Below are 19,484 nucleotides of genomic sequence, written 5' to 3' on the forward strand. Positions count from 1 at the left end.
TGATTCGCAAGTGAGCTCCAACAACTCGAACAATAGATACAACAGGAGTGGGGGAAAATACTCTCGGAAGAGTGGAGCTTCTTCCTTCTCTAGTAGAGAAAGCACCCCTAGTTCATCTTCGGCAACCAGGCCATTAACGTGTATCCTTTGCCGAGGACCGCACAAGTGGTTTGAATGTCGAAACAAGGGAGAAATTGACAATCTCCAAAAGAAACTGTCCTCAATGTCCTTAGAAAACCCCGAGGGTGAAGAAGCCGATGAGATAGAACCTAGTGAAGGAGAACATTCAAGACTGGGGGCCTTTCGCATGATGTGTGCTATGGGAAGAGAAGTCTCTGAGATCCAACCCAAAAACTCTGAGTTGATGTATGTGAATGTGTTGGTAAACGAAAAGGAAACTCGAGCCATGGTGGATACAGGTGCTACCCACAACTTCATTTCAGAGAAGGAGGCAAAAAGACTGGGGTTGAAGCTGCTACCAGAAGGAGGCAGTATTAAAGCGCTGAATTCAGTTTCCAAACCGATCCACGACGTTGCCAAGAAAGTAACAATAAAGCTAGGAGATTGGAGCGGGCAGGTGGACTTTACCGTTGCGCCAATGGACGACTTCAGCTTGGTGCTCGGCATAGACTTCTTACACTCTAGTAAGGCAGTCCCGATGCCACACGTTAGATCTATTCTTGTGCCCAGGCAGCAACCATGTCTCCTCAGAACCTGCGATCCTGGAAAAGGGCCGAAGGGGCCCCTCCTTTCAGCAATGCGATTGGAGAAGGGGTTGAAGAGGAACGAGCCCACGTTCCTAGCAACACTTTCCACTAAGGAAGATGAAACAAGTGGAGACCTTCCGCCTGCAGTTACCGAGCTACTAACAGAGTTCCAAGATCTCCTCCCAAAAGATCTACCAAAATTTCTCCCATCTAGAAGGATAGTGGACCATGAGATCGAGCTGGTTCCAGGGGCGAAACCCTCAGCACGAAGCCCTTATCACATGGCTCCCCCGGAATTGGCCGAACTCCGGAGACAATTGGAGGATTTGCTTGAGGCTGGCTTCATCCTCCCATCAAAGGCTCCTTATGGGGCCCTTATGCTTTTTCAGAAGAAACAAGATGGAAGTCTTCGATTGTGCATTGACTACCGAGCATTGAATAAGGTTACGGTGCGCAATCACTACCCTATCCCTTTGGTGGCGGATTTGTTCGATTAGTTAGAGGATGCAGTGTACTTTACAAAGCTAGACTTGAAGTTTGTCTACCACCAAGTTCGCATTGCCGAAGGAGATGAACCAAAAACTGCTTGTGTGACAAGATACGGGGCATACAAATGGTTAGTCATGCCCTTCGGCTTGACGAATGCACCTGCTACATTCTGTACTCTGATGAACCAAGTATCCGATAATACTTAAACAAATTTGTGGTCGTGTACCTCGATGACATTGTTGTCTACATCAAGACTTTGGAAGAGCACCTTGAGCACCTAAGATTAGTCTTCGAGAAGTTGAGAGAACATCACCTGTTTGTGAAACGAGAAAAGTGTGCCTTTGCGCAGGAAGAAGTTGGATTTCTTGGACACTTTGTGGGGAAGGGTCGATTGAGGATGGACCCAAAAAAGATATGTGTTGTTCGCTATTGGCAGGATCCTAAGAACCCCTCTGAGTTGCGATCCTTTCTAGGACTGGCGTACTATTATAGAAGATTTATTAAGGGATACTCGGAGATCGCAAGTCCCCTCACCGACCTATTGAGGAAAGAGAGTCGTTGGGAATGGTTAGGGCCCCAGAAGGAAGCTTTCCAGAAGTTGAAAGAAGCAGTGGTGAAGGAGCCGGTCCTTGCCCTTCAAGACATCACCAAACCATTTGTGGTCCAGACGGATGCTTTAGATTTTGCTTTAGGAGGAGTGCTCCTCCAAGAAGGGCATCCCATTGTTTTCAAAAGCAGGAAGCTGAATAATGCTGAGAGGAGGTATGCGGCACAAGAAAAGGAACTACTAGCCATTGTGCACTGCCTAAGAGGATGGAGGCACTACTTGTTGGGATCAAAGTTCACCGTCCGCACGGACAACACCGCGGCGAGTCACTTTCTCACCCAACCTAAGCTGACAGGAAAACAAGCTCGGTGGCAAGAGGACTTAGCCGACTTTGACGTGGAGTTGACCTATAGAACGGGATCCAGCAATAGAGTAGTCGATGCCCTGAGTAGGCAGGCCGATCTTGCTGCGATGTACAAGTTAGCGCCAATGACTGCAAGCAGCATTGCCACTTCTGTTAGAGATCAAGTTCGTGCTTATCTCTCAGATGATCCGATGACAAAAACCATAACAAGGATGTTAAAGAAGGGAAGACTAGACACTTTTGGTTAGACGATGGCCTCATTTTCACCAAAGGTACAAAGCTTTTCATCCCTAAAGCAGGAGGATTGAGGAAAATGTTGTTGAAGGAATGCCATGATACGCTGTGGGCGAGACACCCATGTTGGCAGAGAACCCTCAGTCTACTCGCGATGGGGTACTACTGGCCAGGAATGAAGGAAGACGTGATGAGCTACACCAAAACTTGCCTTGTGTGCCAGCAAGACAAGGTTGACATACAGAAGCTCGGGGGCCTCCTTGAACCACTCCCTGTACCCACTCGACCTTGGGAGAGTGTGTCGATGGACTTCATTAGTGGCCTCCCAAAGGTGGACCGGTTCTCTTCTATCATGGTGGTGATAGACAGGTTCTCCAAATATGTAACGTTCGTACCCATGCAAAAGGCTTGTGGAACGGAAGAAACGACATCGCTCTTCTTTAAACATATTGTGAAGTACTGGGCATTGCGAAAGAGCATAGTGAGAGACAGGGATACCAGATTCACGAGCATATTCTAGTCTGAGCTATTCCAAATGATGGGGTCTGATCTCAACATGTCGTCAAGCCACCACCCTCAATCTGATGGGCAGACATAGAGATCCAATGGGCTTCTTGAAGAATACTTGCGTCACTTTGTGAGCGCTAACCAGAAAGATTGGGTGAGACTTTTGGACGTAGCACAACTTTGCTTCAATGCTCAAAGGAGTTCTTCTTCCAACAAAAGCCCCTTTGAGCTGGTCACGGGTCAACAACCTCTCCTCCCGCACATAGTGGCTGACTGGGAGGGCGGTAGGAGTGCTTAGGCTCGAGATTTTACAAGAGAGTGGAAGCAAAATACTGACATTTCAAAAGCCTACCTAGAGCGAGCATCGCGCCGGATGAAAAGATGGGCTGATCAAAACAGAAGGCCAGTAGATTTTGCAATTGGGGACATGGTGATGGTGAAGGTCTAACCAGAACAGCTGAAATTTCTCAGAGGAAGAGATCGTCGTCTAATTCGGAAATACGAAGGCCCTATCCGCATCACCAAACGGATTGGGAAGAACGCATACAAGGTAGAACCGCCTGCGTGGATGAGGATTCACCCCGTCTTCCACGTTAGTCGTCTCAAACCCTACCATCCAGATCCCGATGACAGCAACCGCGCCAACATCAGAACCAGGACAAGAGCCACCCCTACAACAAAAGACTGAAGCTGCTAGGATCTTAGTGTATATTTTGTAAGTCGACGAGTATGTCGACGGCTTAAGTGGGGAAGGATGTTAGAAACCAACCTCTTTACTGTGTATTCTACTTTATTTTCCTTGTATTTTCCCTTATGTAATGTCTCTTTAGTCTTTCTTTTTACTTTCTAGGCTCTAGGGAGAATTATTGTGTTACTGTCATGTCAACGTTCACTTGTAATTCTCTACTAATGCAATATAAAGCTCTTTAGGGAGCGAATGGTTATTCAATCAAAGCTCTCTACCCCGTTGCTATTGCTTTAAGATTTGTGTGTTGTTTAAGCCTTTATAGATATTGTGCTTTCCTTGTTTTAAAGCATCCCCCACCAAACCAAGAGACCCCAGAGACGTCCTCATTTCGTCGGTTTCGCTTGTGCCCGCTTCGAAGTATCGGCCGTCACAAGCCCGACTCCGCACTCGTTGTCATCGCGTGCCCTGTTGAGACACCTTAGGTCCGTGTTGCTGTGTGCTCACGAACCTCCTTTGTTTTAGGCTTGCGCCCTTGTCGCCAATAGACGAGAGCGCACCGCACGATTCGGTGGTGAATCACTCAGACCGTAACACAAGTGCAAAATTTTTTTTTTTGCCTCAAGTTAGTAAGTGATACGTAGTATAAAAATTATTTATTTAATTATTATATATTGATATTAGACCCATTTTGAATCTATTTTAAAGTCTCTTTACCCAAAAAAAACAACCGAAATAGGCAATTAGAACCGTGCATCTAAATAGGGAGTACTAGTTAACTTGTGGAATGGGTGGTGTTCATTAGTCGTGGAGTTCGAACGGTCCTAGCTATTAATTACGGAGTAGTAGTTAGCTTTCAATCTAAAAAGTGTTCACGAACAATTCTAGTAGAGCCTAATAATGTTTGATTGATGAACATCTTGTGCAAATAACTCACCAACTAGCTATATTCATTAAAACGTGAAACATTAATGAATGAATGTACTCCTTACTTTGTTAGCTACTTTCGAGTTCAGCTAGAATTTTGTTTCGCCTCTATTTAAGTCTTGGCTTGGATTTGAAATGTTTGCCTATGTGTTGACGTGTGGTTGCTCTTAGGAGTCATGTCTAATTTCATGTTTGTGTGATTTTGTTTACTTTTTTTCACCTTGGACTTTTTTCTCTAGATTTTCTAAGCTATGACATTTCATTAATGAGAATTCTTTACATGTGAAATGTATCACCAAATTCTGCCCTTGCCAAAATAAAAACTAGTCTTATGAAAAAAAACAATGTAATTATGGAAAAACAGAATAATAACTTGGTAGATGATAAAACTAAAGAAAATGCTTCAATGAAACAGTAATGAACTAATGAAAACTTCATGTACTTCATCAAATGTTTCAATTACATGAAGAAAATACAAAGAATATATGAAAGGAAAATTAAAGAAAATAAAGAGAGAAAATGTGTTTATCGCACTAAACTTGTGATTACAGATTATAATTAAACCTAAGAGAAAATACAGAATTTGTATTCTATCATTACAAAGATTCCTTCTAACAAACTCTAGCCACACCATCAAAGATGTAACAAACTCTTGCCACGTCAGACCAGGTAGTTATGACTTGTTTCCAGAAATTAAAGTTCTCTTGAGCTTCCAGCTTATCATCCTCTACTAACACAGATAGGTCGTATGCTGCCAATGCACTAATGCTGATGTTGTTGGGTCTTGCAAGAGTACTACCTACAATGCCTCCCCCTCAAGCTAGACATTGATTGAGAATTAATCATTCCTAGCTTGGAACTGAGATCACCATGCTGAGGAAAGCATAAAGGCTTAGTGAACAGGTCTGCTAACTGCTCTGAACTAGGAACAAAATGATGCTCTAACAAGCCTTCCATGACTTTTTCCCTGGTGAAATGATAATCAAGCTCAATATGTTTGGTCTTTTCATGAAACACAGGGTTTTTGCCAATATGTATTGCAGCAGCCTGATTATCACAATTAAGTCTCACGGGCTTGAGATTGGTGACACCAAGTTCCTGCGATAATCTGACCAACCAAGTTATTTCAGAAGATGCTGCAGCCCTGTATTCAGCCACAAAGGAAGACTTAGAAATAATCCCTTGCTTCTTGGACATCTAAGAAATAAATTACTTTCCTAACAGCGTGATGTAACCAGTAATTGATCTTCTAGTGTTAGGGCAGGCACCCAAATTAGAATTTAGATAAGCCTGTAGAGTCAGCTGTCTAAAGCCTGCAAATGACCACCTTGACAAACTATATCAATAATGTATCTCATAACTTGCTGAAGAGCATGATAATGATGCAGCCTTGGTTGTTGTAAGAATTGACTCAAGGTCTGAATAGCAAAGGAAAGATAAGGCCTTGTGTGAGTGAGGAAATCCAATTTCCCAACAAGGCACCTGTAATGAGTAGGATCTGAGTAGAAATCACCTGCATCATTAACCAGCTTAATATGTGCAGGAAGTGCTGTTTGAGCTTGTTTATACACATCCATGAGACATTCTTGTAACAGTTCCTTAGTAAACTTCTTCTGGGACAAAATAATGCCCTGAGAAACATGACAAACTTCTATTCCAAGGAAGAAATGGAGTTCACCCAAGTCCTTGATATTGAAAACATTGTGCAAATGAGCCTTAAGATCCTGAATTACAGCCACATTATCTCGAGTTAGAATGATATCATCAACATAAACTGCAGAAATGGAGATGTCACTTGCAGATTTGTTCATGAAGAGTGAATAATCATTCTTTAATAGTGAGAATCCTTTGACCATCTACTTAGCATTGAGCCTAGCAAACCACTGTCTAGAGGCCTTCTTTAAACCATATAGGGATCTTTTCAGCATGTGAACTAGATTGTCTGGGTTAGGGATGCCTTTTGAAACCCTCTTATAAACTTCTTCAGTCAGTGTTCCATGAAGGAAAACATTGTTAATGTTAATTTGGTGCAAAACCCTATGTTTACTTGCTGCAAGTACAATTGCCATTTTAACAATTGGAGAGAATATTTCTTCAAAATCAATCCCATATCTCTATGTATAACCTTTAGCAACCAGTCTGGGCCTGAATCTTTCTACCGAACCATATAATTTTAATTTGACTTTGAACACCCATTTGCAGTCTATAGGTTTCTTATCTCTAGGCAATTTCACATGCTCCCAAGTTCCATTAAAAACTAAAGCATCAACTTCATAGCTTCAACCAGACTGGATTCTATGAAGCTTCTAGGTAACTAGATGGATCTATAACTTGAATCACATGTGAAATAAGAGCTCTAAGAGGAGCTGGAACATCATTGTATGTAAAAATGTTGCACCAATGATGAGAATTAACTACTTTCCCAACACAATATGTCATCCAAAATGGAGCTCTAGTTGGTCTGTCAGACTGTCTGATAGGTTGAGGATCAGAATTAGGTGGAGGTGGGTTAGTGTTTGGGGCTTAGGTATTTGTATTTAGGGAGGTGGGATATGTGTTTGAGGTCCAGGTATGTGTGTTTGAGGCTTAGGTATTTGTGTTTGAGGAGTTTGTGAAGAAATAGGAACAAAAGTTTGATCATCTTCAAGGATGAAAGGTTCTGGTATTTCAAAGGTATTGTCAATGAAAAAGCTGATGAGATGGTAGAAAATAGGTTGGGGAGATGTGTTAGGCTGAGAGTGATGAAAGGGAAGATGTTTTTCATGAAAGACAACATCTCTTGAGATAATAATCTTCTTATTTTCAAGATCAAAGAGCTTACAGGCTTTCTGTTCAGTAGAATACCAAATTAGAATGCAGGACAGTACCCTGGGATCAAACTTTCTTCTATTATTCATGAGAGTAGAAACATAACAAATGCATCCAAAAACTCTGAGATGGTAAATACTTGGTTTGACACCTATCAATATCTCAAAAGGAGACATACAACCAATAGTACTCAAAGGCATTCAATTGATTAAATGTGTAGCACATTATAGACACTCTCCCCAAAGATATACTGGCACTTTAGACTGAAAATACAAAGCTCTGGCAGTCTCTAAAAGATGCATGAGCTTCCTTTCCACAACACCAGGCCATTCTGCTGTGGTGTATTAGCACAACTTCTCTAATGTTTAATGAAATGTGATTGATAAAATACTAACATATCTCTTTCATAGAGTTCTTTAGCATTATCTGATCGTATGCATTTAATACTAACATAAAACTTATTTAGAACAAATGCATAAGAATTTTCAACAGTCTTCACAGCATCAGATTTATTCTTCATAAGAAAAATCCAAGTGTTTCTTGAAAAATCATCAATAATAGTCAAGAGCCAACTGTAACCATCATGAGTAGCTATCTTATATGGTCCCCAAGTATCAATATTTAGCAAATCAAAACAGTTTAGCTAGTTGTTTTAATAGCACTACTAGGAAAGGGAACTCTAGTTTGTGTAGCTTCAGGATAAACTTGATAAATGCTATCAAAACTACTCTTAGAAGAAAAAACACCATTAACAAGATGTAATATATTGAATGGCATGTGTCCTAACCTTAAATGCCAAATCTTAGCTTCATCAGAACTTGCTAAACAAATGTTACCAGCCCATTTGAACCTTCTGCATTATCCACTGCATATAGGCTTGAATCTAGCTTACCAAGAACTAGGGAAAAATTATGTGTAGGATCCTGAATTACACAGGTATCATGAATGAACTTGATATCACACCCTGGGTATCTACACAACTTATATATGTGTAGAAATAAGATTGAATTGAAATCCAGGGACATGTAACACATTTTTCAATTGAATTCCATTTTGGAATTTTACTGTGCCAATATGCTCCAGTGTAACTTGCTTCCCATCAGCAACAGTTATAGTGTTAATTAGGAAACTTTGTATACTTGTGAAATATGTCAAACAATTCAAGAGATGAACACATATGGTCTGTAGCTCAAGTGTCAATAACCCACTTTGTATTATAACATGTCAGAAGACAAGTACCCGCGACATATGCTGAAGGTGTAGTAGCCTGAGTATTCTAACCAATTGATGCAGTTGTAGGTGCATCAGATTGAGAAACATTGATGCTCTGCGATCCTTCTTGACTCATATGCTGGACAAACTGATTGTACAGTCCCAAAGAAATGTGTGCAGCCTCACTAATTTCTTCTTCAGCTGATATGTCATCTCCGTATACAATAGCAACAATTCTCTTGCCTTAGAACTTATTTTGTCCAAAATCTGGTGGATGTCCATGGAGCTTGAAACACTTGTCAATAGTGTCACCTGTCTACTTACAGGGATCACAGAACAAATTTGAGTTTCTTCACAGTCTTGGTGCATAGTTGTTCCTCATATAAGGCTGGTTAGATTGGAAACAATTAGATGATGGCTGAAAATGAGGTGGTTTTCTATCATCAAATGCTGCAAAAGCCATGGTGTTGCTATTTCTAGCATCCATCATGCTTGCCTGTCTTTGCTTCTCTTCTTGCATTAACAATCTGTAGGCTAAGGACACATTTGGCAGAGGTTGCATCATCAAAATATTGGTTCAAACTGTAGCATACTTGCCATTTATCTTTATTAATAGCTGAATTAGCCTTTCTTCATGCTGTTGATTAAGAATCTTCTAAGAGATCTGACATGTACATCCATAACAAGTATAAGCTAGAATTGGATTTATTCCATTGATTTCATCCCAGATTGCCTTAATTTTAGTGAAAAATCCAGCCACTGAAAAAGAACCTTGAGTTATATCACTCAAAGATTATTGCAATGTATAAAGCTAAGGACCAAAACTTTGAGAATACCTGTCTTCCAAATCGTTCCAGGTTTCTATGGCTAAAGTGAAATACTGAACACTTCAAGCTATATTATTATCCACATAATGCAGAATATAGCTAGTGATCATAGCATTACATCTATCCCATGCTTGAACCTCAATACCAGAGTTAGGTCTAAGTAAACTTCCATCAATGAAACATAGTTTATTCTTAGCAGATAATGCTATCATCATGCTTCTCTTCCATTCATTGTAACTCTCACCATTAAATTTCTCAGTTACCAATGAATTAGCACGATTTTCAGAAGGATGTATAAAATATACACTTTCTAGGATCATTAGTTGGAGCTACTTAAACTACTAGAATTACCAGCCACTGTTTTAAAAAATCAAAAGAAAATGCCTCAAAATTGATCTAATTGCAGCAAGAATAAAGCAATAGTAGAAGAACAAGAAGAATTTCGTCAACAATCGAGAGAAAATTACCAGAAAATGTAATCGATTCTTCAACAAAAGAACTTCAACAAATCGATAAAAAACCATGATACCATGATTTAACCGAAGAAAATGCTTCAATGAAACAGTAATCAACCAAAGAAAACTTCAAATATTTCATCAAACGTTTTAATTACATGAAGAAAATACAGAGAATATGTGAAAGGAAAATTGGAGAAGAAAATAAAGAGAGTAAATGTGTTTGTCACACTAAACATGTGATTACAGATTATGATTAAATCTAAGAGAAAATACATTTATATTCTGTCATTACAAAGATTCCTTCAAACAAACTCTAGCCACATCATCAAAGTTGTAACAAACTCTTGCCACTTTAGACCAGTAGGTAGTTATGACTTGTTTCCAGAAATTTCTCTTGAGCTTCCAGCTTCTTATCCTCTGCTGACTCGGATAAGTCGGATAAGTAGTATGCTGCCTAAGCACTAATGCTGATGTTGCTTGATCCTGCAGGAGCACTACCTGCAATAGTAGACACAAGCTTTTGAGTGGCTTGTTTCACTCTTAAAGGCTAAACAAAAGAAAACATTCCGAATTCTGAATGCACAGGCCAATTCATCAAAAGTTGGCTCTAACTAATGAGCACAATTTTGTCAATCAGTTGAGTATAATTTGCTCTAACTAACGAGCACAATTTTGTCAATAAACTTGTAGTTGCAAGCCTCCTGATGGAAGCACCTCATAGTTACTATGCAAATTAAAGCTTGTAGATGCAATATGCATATCTTCAAGTTAACATTAGCTACACACCCTTACATGTTTGTTCATGATTTATTCATAAAAGTGACTTTTTGTTTGGCAGAGGTTATAGAGGTTTCCTCATAAACAACAAACTCTTTTCCTAACGGCGATAATTGTACCAGCTGACCAGCTATGATCATGTCTTTCATTAAGACCGTATGACATACGTAAAGGTAGATTATTGATTGGGCTTGTTCGCAATGTTGAATTAATTAATTAAGTTTATGTTTTTTCCACTGGTTTAGTGTGCATAATATTGATGAACTGAAAAGTCTGAAGTATCGAAATCAAATGCCTCCAACTTTTAATAGCTCGGGTAGCCCAAATCCACAAAATCATCAAGGGATGATAACAAGACAAGTACTAGCTGAAATCCTGAAGAGGTCCAATTTTATGAACTTCAGAAATGTTTAGGTCCAATTCACCTTTTTACCCTTACTCAATTGCTACTGCTAAAGCACTACTCCATTTTAACACAAGCTCAACATTTAATTGACTACTATTCATAGCAATTGCTTACATAATTGTATTTATATAAAAATGAAGCCTTTGTTACATGTACAAAAGATAATAGCTATCTCATTAATGTTTTTAAATCCAAAACAAACATTTACAAATGACAACCAATCAAACAAATTAACGAAAAACTGAAAGAGTATCTTCACCTCCCCTGCCAAGTCCCGACACTAATTAGGACCCCCAGCAAGTACAACAAATAACAAGTACAATGCCTAAATTCGAGCAATTATTCTAATTCAGACTTATAAGTATCTAAAATGAAGCAAAATATTGTGAAAAGTGTACTTTAATACTACAAAATCATATTGATCTTAAATTTCTTCATCTGTTGCAGCAAAAGCATGATAGCTTCCCAAACCAATTCGGTATCAATCCATGTAGCTTGCCTGATCTTGCTCATCAGACGATGTCTCGTGTGTCCTAGATGGCGAATCAGTCTCGGACGTTCTCCCTTCTGACCCAAATGTCTCACCCCCACGCTCAACATTGCGTGTTGTTTTCCTTCGTAACAGAGGTGTCTCATCCTCTTCCTCTTGTTCCTTAGATGCACCAGTCGACGTTTCAGGATCTCCTGTCTCTGGCTCCGTAGAAGGTCTAGATGGAGAAGCAGTACGCGATCTGGATGTTTCAGAATCAGTCTCAGACGTTCCCCCTTGTGACCCAAATGCCTCACCCTCATTGTCAAAATCTGCCTTCTCCTGTTCCGTATCTTGTGATTCAACAGGCGGACGCTGCTGTAATAATCTTACCACCTGAGCACGCACAGACTCTCTCAGACTCTGAATACTATCACTACCACCTGCTGTCAATCTTTCAGGAACATCATCGTCTGCAAGAAATCCGTCCTTCAGAAGATCAATTGCCGTAGGTCTCTCAGAAACAGGACTTATACACTTATCAATGAATCTTCTAATATGTAAGTCTCTGACATTGTTCAGCGCAGCAGGCAGTTCACCATTCTTAATCATTTCACAAACCATTTCCGTGTTGCCGTTGCATTCGCTGAACAGCTTTTCCTGAGTCACCATCTGTAATACAGTCATCCCAAGCGAGTATATATCAATCTTCTCATTATAATCTTGCTCGAAAACATCAGGCGCCGTAGTTTCTGACATACCAGCAAAGCTAGTAGTCCTTCTCACACGTGCAAATGGAAATGCGTGACCAAAATATCCAAGCTTAACCATGCCTAACTCTCCAATAACAAAGATGTTATCAATCTTGACATCATGATGAATTAACGGAATAGTACGATTGTGAAGATAATGCAACGCATTTAAAATCTGTCGACACCAAATCTTGATCGCGGTATTGATATGCACAAGAGTGTGTTTGTTGATGTAGTCCTTCAAATCGGAAGTAAAAGACTCAGTAATGTTGTTAAGGATTTTAGGTTTGGAACGATCTCGAAAAAATCTGTAGCATTTAATTACATTCTGATGGTCTAATGACTGCTTTAGCAGACTACATGTATGTAATTTTTGAATCAATTCGTCGTCTGCCAACTCCGTCATCTTACACCAAGCGATTTCCTTACCAGAAATCTTATCGAACCCCTTATAAACTGTTTCTGTTGCACCTTTGGCTATGGTAGTATCGTACCTTACGTATCGCCTTCTCGGACTCTGCTCCACCATAACCCTGTAATCGTCTGTGTCTGATGTATCTATCGAACTCGTTGAACTCGAAGCGCTCCAAGTAGACATTACTGATTAATTGAGCAAATAGAAGATTTGGGATTGAAGATATTACTTAGGAAGGTTGTTTTGTAATGATTTATTAATGAATGGATGATCTTGTAGGAAAAACAGAGAAATCTTGGAATTAATGGAGAATGTGTGGTTGCAGCTATTTAATAATGATGGGATGAGTATGAATTTAACAATGAAGGAATTATTTAATTATAATAAAGGGATGATTTTGTAGAATAATCAGAGAATTATTCTTGAAATGAATGGTTATATTACTATATATGGTTGCATTAGCTGGTTTGTTACTTCAGTTAGTTAAGTCGGTTATCAAGATCAAGAAACAAAAAAATAAATGCAATTTCTTGGTTATTAAAAGGGTTTAGTACCCCATTTCACGATATTTAATTAGAAGATATTTTTATTGAATTGTTACTTGTAAATCTTAACTTGTTATACTAATTGAAATTTGAGTACATATTTTACTGGTATAATGGAATTAGCGATTATCATCATGGTTAGTCATAAACTCATAATAACATCTCATTGTTAAAATAAATATATAAATAAATAACATCTCTACATTTTACTTTGACCTTACCGCCAATAACATCTTATAGAGTTAACCACACAAGTAAGCCCTCAATTCTTACATTTTCACCCCTTGGGTACTCATTTTTTGTTTTTTTTTTCACTTTTTGGGTACTCTAACCCAAATTCCGGCCAATTAACTAGCTACTAACTCATCATTAACCACAAGTAGTTAAATATTAATTAAATTTAATCAAAAACAAAAAAAAAACTTAAATGAACAGGTACTTAGTTTTTTTTTAAATGAAAAAACTAGCCTTCGGAGGCTATTAAAACAGTAACACAACTGAAAAAAAAAGTTAAAATTATTATGACCGATTTTAGTTTAAGGAATTTTATACAACCAGAATACAAAGTACGGAGTATGTTAGTTTGAAGAAACTAAACAAGTTAATAATATTGTTCTCACCAATAGTTATAAAAATTTTACATACCATCCAACGTACTATAACTATTTTTATTTATCTAAAATTACCACCAATTAACAATTTAGCCAAAAGCACAATATCATTGTTTCTGAAAATAGGGTCATCCAATCTATCACCCTTAAACATGGTGCAAACGTCAAAATACATAAGATGGAGTAAGAGTGAGATTATTCAACTATGAATTGGTATAGAATAAAGTTACTGATAGAATATAAGATTAATATTCTAGATATTCTGTTATTGTTGAATATATTTTGTAATTATCTTTTGATATTTTCTAACAGAGATTAGGACTCATACTTGTAACCCTATATACTGAGATCAATATATAGAATCGACTTCAATCTGAGGAGTTTCACAGTATCTAACATGATATCACAACCAAAGTTACAATCCTAGCTTCCGTAATTTTTCTTCCTTTTTAATTTTTTTTACGTTCTTTTCCCAAACCATAGTCGTCATCTACTCATCTTCTTCCTTAGTATTATCTAGTTGGCCACCATGACTAAAGATGGTGAGTCTTCTTCGTCCTCTGACTTTCATCCAGCTTTTGGTGTCAATAATATCAAAAAATATAATTCCTTTAACTCTTGATCAAAGAAAGTCCAATACTCAAATTGGGTTGAATAGTTTGAGTGTCATGCTCATGCTTACAATGTCCTCGATAATATTGACCCCAAAACCACAAAGCCAACAGATTTATCTGATGATATGTGGAAGAGGCTTGATTCGGTTGTTAAAAACTGGATCTATGGCACAATCTCTAAGGATTTAATTTACTCGAAACCGGGGGATACAGCGCAACAGCTTTGGGATAAACTTAAAGGAGATATTTCAAGATAATAAAATTACGAGGGCGGTATATCTTGAAAATCAGTTTAATTAATTGCACCTGTCCAAATTCTCTGACATCTCTGCTTATTGTCGAGAATTGAAGATTGAACTTGAAGGATCAACTTGGTAATGTTGATCAACCTGTGTCGGAATAAATTCTTGTTATTCGCTTAGTATCAGAACTAGTGAATACAGACTTTGATACAGTTGGTGCAATGATACAACAAACGACGCCATTGTCTTCATTCGAGATAGCAAGGTCGCGTTTACTCCTCGAGGAATCAAGGCGTGCTAATGACTCTTCGTCACAAGCATCGTCCTTTGTGGCCCAATCCGGCAACATAGCCGATTCTACCACCCCTCAACAGCAGCAGGCGACGCCGACCGGACAAGGTGGCAGTTATAATGGTCAAGGTCGTGGTCGCGGTCGAGGTCGTGGCAAGGGTCGTGGTTGAGGCACACCACATCAGCAGCAACAACATCAACAACAACAAACTGCTCCACAATGAGGCGCCCCTCAAACCTGAAACGACCTATTTTATCAGGCCCAGAATGCAGCCCCACAATGGGGTCAGGCTCCCTATCCGTTCCCTCAACAGTGGGCTAGGCCATGTCTAGCTAACCCATTCCAACAACAACGACCTCCACAGGCCTATTATTTTGGGCCACCTCAACAAGCTCAACCCGGTTTTTCCAATTCAAGCTCGGAGTATGATTCAACCATGGCACTGACAGAGATCGACAATGCGTTTGCAACGATGGGGTTCCAAAACTACGATCCATCTTGGTACATGGACTCCGGAGCCACTTCTCATATGACAAACAATGCCAATAATCTCTTACCCCTATTTAATTTATGCACATCTAATTATATTAAGGTGGGTAACGGTCAAATCATTCCAATAATGGGTTATGGTTACTCTACTATTGCAAATAAATCTCGTACTTTACGTGATGTTTGTTTAGCTCCCCAAATTATCCAAAATTTAATTTCTGTTAGAAAATTTACTTATGATAATTCTGTGTCTATAGAGTTTGATCCCAGTGATTTTTTTGTGAAGGATCTACGAACGGGGAATCTAATAACCAGATGCAATAGTATCGGAGACCTTTATCCAGTGACCACAACACCGTCAGCTTGATTAGCCACCTCTCTCATAGCCTTGTCTCCATCCACATGGCACAACCGCTTAGGACATCCCGGGGCACCTTCTTTTAATTTTATTAGGAATAGAAATTTGATTGATTGTAATAAGGAGCTTGACTCCACTCTTTGCATAGGTTGTCAATTAGGAAAACATACTCGCTTTTCGTTTCATAATTCCAATATTGCGGAAGCTAGGATTGTAACCTTGGTCGTGATACCATGTTAGATACTGTGAAACTTTTCAAATTGGAATCGATTCCATTGATCTCAATATATAGGGTTACAAGTATGAGTCATAATCTCGTTAGGAAATCTAAAAAGATAATTACAAAATATATACAAAATATATCCACAGTTACTTAGTATAAAACTTTAAAATCTATATAGGTGTACTTTTCAAACTATAGGTTTTAATTAAAAAAAAAATCTATATAGCTAGAATTTTAAAAGCACCTTAATAAAATTAAAAGCGGTCTCACTTGGACCTATGTGTAGGATGAATAGTTAGGTGATCTTACACTATTCAATATCGTTTATATTAAAAAAAGGGAAATTCTCTTTGGTAATACTATAGTTTTAAGTTTTCTCAGTGGTGAATTGCAAAAAAAATATTATCTTTGGTAAACTCGAATTTCTTATATTCAGCTAACGGTAACATTAATGACTAATTTTAACTAAATATTTAACTATAGTTAGGTTTTTTTTTTATTAACATTTAAATGATTTAAACAATAATTTTAAAACAAATTTATTTTTTAAAAAAAAAATCACAAAAAAATCACCTCCTTCCCCGACCAGCATCCACCACGCCGGCACCGGCGCCGGCGCCCACTCCCCTTCCCCAAGCCACGTCGACGCCGCCTAGCCACCTTCCTCGCCGGCGCAGTATCGGCATCTCAAGCCCCGAAAATCACCTCCCTTCCCCACGAAAATCCAGCCCTCCTTCCCCGACCAGCATCCACCACGCCGCACCTTTCCCCCTTCCCCAAAACCCACCTCCCTTCCCCACGAAAATACCAGAATCCACCCCCGAAAATCTGAAACTCCTTAGCCGCTCAATACCCCACCATCAAAATCCCTAATTGGCTTCGAAATCCCCCACCTTCAAAACCGATCGATTTTTAGAACCATGGCCTTCAAGCTGAATCACCACCGCTGATTTTCGCCGTTGAAATTGATTGATTTCATCCTTATTTGCGCTGCTAATTTTCGCCGGTGGTTTGGGTCGTGGGTTTAGGTTCGGTCTAGCGTAGGAAAGGGAGGTTGCGTGAAAGGAGGAGATAGAAAGAAAGGATGGTTGTAACGTAGTTGCGGTGGGAGGAGGATCGTGAGCGGTGGTGTGAGGTTTTGGGTTGGTGGTGGTTGAGGAAAGGGAGGGGGATAGGGTCGCCGGCTAAGAGGGGATGTGCGCCGGCCAGGGGAGAGGGGGGTTGGGATGTCGACGGTGGTTGCTGGTTGTGGCAGTAGCTGACTGGTGGTGGGAGGGGAGATTGTTTTTTTTAAATATATTTCTAAATTTAATTAATTGTTAGAAAATTAATTAAACTAACCATGGTTAAGGGAAATTGGTTAAAAATAGTTATTCTCTTTGGTATCAAAAATTCAAGTTTACCAATGATAATAAGTTTTTTTTTTGCAATTTACCACTTAGAAAACTTAAAACTACAGTGTTACCAAAGAGAATTTCCCAAAATTAAAAAAATTAGTGTCATGAATAGCTTGTAGTGGTGAATCAGCTTGATTTGTGGCTTGTTATTCCTTTTTTGTATGTAGTTGAGTTTTCTTTCTTGTTTTATTAATCAGGTATTTATGATAGTGGATTATTGGTAATGGTGGCCTAAACATTTTAGTAATTTAATTACATAGCCGAAAAATATTTGTTTGAACATATACTTCCTCCGTTTTTAAATACTTGCTCCACTTTCCTTTTCCATCCGTTTTTATATACTTGCTCCATTTCCTTTTTTAGGAAAGCTATTACAATATTTAATTCATTTCTCACACTTAGTGGACCCAACATAATACTCTCTCTCTTCATATTCTTCCACTACTTTTGCCTTTTACAATTGTTTATTTTCTCAACTACCCCATGTCCCCACTACATCCATATTTTATTACTTTCTACAATTTCTCCTAAAATTCCGCGCATGGAGAAATGGAGCAAGTATTTAAAAACGGAGGGAAGAATAAAATCACATTTTTAATTGGTTACATTATTTATTTGTCTTATTGACTTTTTGTACGTACACTTTTATATTTTTGTACAAATTGTACGTACGTAAAATGTGTTTTGGTACAAATTGTACATACATAAACTGTGGATCTCTGATTACAATTTGGGACGTCTGACCTTATATTACAGGAAAAGTATTGTGTATAACGGACTCATGTGAGTCCAATCATACAAAAAAAAAAAATAGTTGTTAGAAATTATATAATAATGGTCTGATATTAGACAGTATGTATCAGAATTTAAATAATATTGGTCAGGTATTAGATAATAAATATTAAAAATTAGATAAAATTGGTCGAATAATAGATGTTAAATATGGAAGAGAAAATATAGAGAGATGGGGAAGATTATTACGTTGTATTTCTTATTCCATCTAGTACGGGATATATATATAGGTACATTGCCTAGGGTTCCATCAACGGATAAGACCAAATACCCAACTCTAGAGTATTCTAGATAGTACATGGGATAATAGTCATCCATATTTAGACATTATCATAACACTCCCCCTTGGATGACTATATATTGAATAAAACAATAACTAACATTTACTATAAAATCCGTACAAAATAATACACTATAATGCGCATAAGATGCTGCCTCGTTAAAAACCTTACCAGGAAAGCCCAGTGGGAAAAACCATGGTCAAGGAAAAAAGAGTGCAGCGCGCATTAACTCCCTCTCATGACTACATCACTTAAGATCTTTAAGACGACGTAATCCAATGCCGTAAGCTAACTTTTTGAATGTTGCTCTCTGAAGAGCTTTAGTAAATAAGTCTGCTAAATTCTCACTTGAACGAATCTGCAATACATTTATGTCTCCATTCTTCTGAAGATCATGAGTGAAGAAAAATTTGGGTAAGATTTGCTTTGTTCTGTCGCCTTTGATGTATCCTTCCTTAAGTTGAGCAATACAAGCTGCATTATCCTCATATAAAGTTGTTGGTGCCTCTTTCGCAGATGATAAACCACAAACTTCTTTTATATGTTGAACTACCGACCTTAACCATACACATTCACGACTAGCCTCATGAATTTCTAAAATCTCAGAATGATTGGAAGAAGTAGCTGCAATGGTTTGTTTCATGGAACGCCAAGAAATGGAAGTACCACCATATGTGAACACATATCCAGTTTTTGACTGACCATTATGAGGATCAGATAAATAACCTGCATCTGCAAAACCAATCAAATTTTCTTTGGACAACTTTGGGAAAAATAAACCCATATCCTTCATACCTCAAATGTAACGAAGTAAATGTTTAATTCCATTCCAATGCCTTTAGGTTGGACATGATTTAAACCTTGCTAATAAATTAACTGAAAATGATATGTCGGGTCGTGTATGACTTGCAAGGTACATTAGTGCTCCAATTGCACTAAGATACGGTACTTTAGGACCAAGAATTTCTTCATCATTTTCCCGAGGTCGTAATGGATCTTTCTCTACTTCAAGTGATCTTACAACCATAGGGTTGCTCAATGGATGTGCTGTATCCA

At 38.5% G+C, this 19,484-nt stretch overlaps 2 protein-coding genes across 2 annotated transcripts; both read right to left on the reverse strand.

Annotated features, from left to right (window-relative positions):
* Positions 1-5,758: 5,758 nt before the first annotated feature.
* Positions 5,759-6,316, reverse strand: LOC110704130 (uncharacterized mitochondrial protein AtMg00810-like). The gene has a single exon (XM_021881908.1). The coding sequence runs from the start codon at positions 6,314-6,316 to the stop codon at positions 5,759-5,761; it is 558 nt and encodes a 185-aa protein (XP_021737600.1).
* Positions 6,317-11,429: 5,113 nt separating this feature from the next.
* Positions 11,430-12,767, reverse strand: LOC110704131 (probable serine/threonine-protein kinase WNK9). Its single transcript, XM_021881909.1, has one exon. It carries the CDS (start codon positions 12,765-12,767, stop codon positions 11,430-11,432), a length of 1,338 nt encoding a protein of 445 aa, XP_021737601.1.
* Between the last annotated feature and the right edge of the window lie 6,717 nt (positions 12,768-19,484).

Source organism: Chenopodium quinoa, unplaced genomic scaffold (assembly GCF_001683475.1).
Source record: "Chenopodium quinoa cultivar QQ74 unplaced genomic scaffold, ASM168347v1, whole genome shotgun sequence".
NCBI lineage: Eukaryota > Viridiplantae > Streptophyta > Magnoliopsida > Caryophyllales > Amaranthaceae > Chenopodium > Chenopodium quinoa.

What these genes read in the sequence shown, in the direction of transcription:
- LOC110704131 (XM_021881909.1), bottom strand. Translation starts at nt 12,767, where the DNA reads ATGTCTACTTGGAGCGCTTCGAGTTCAACGAGTTCGATAGATACATCA.
- LOC110704130 (XM_021881908.1), bottom strand. Translation starts at nt 6,316, where the DNA reads ATGGTCAAAGGATTCTCACTATTAAAGAATGATTATTCACTCTTCATG.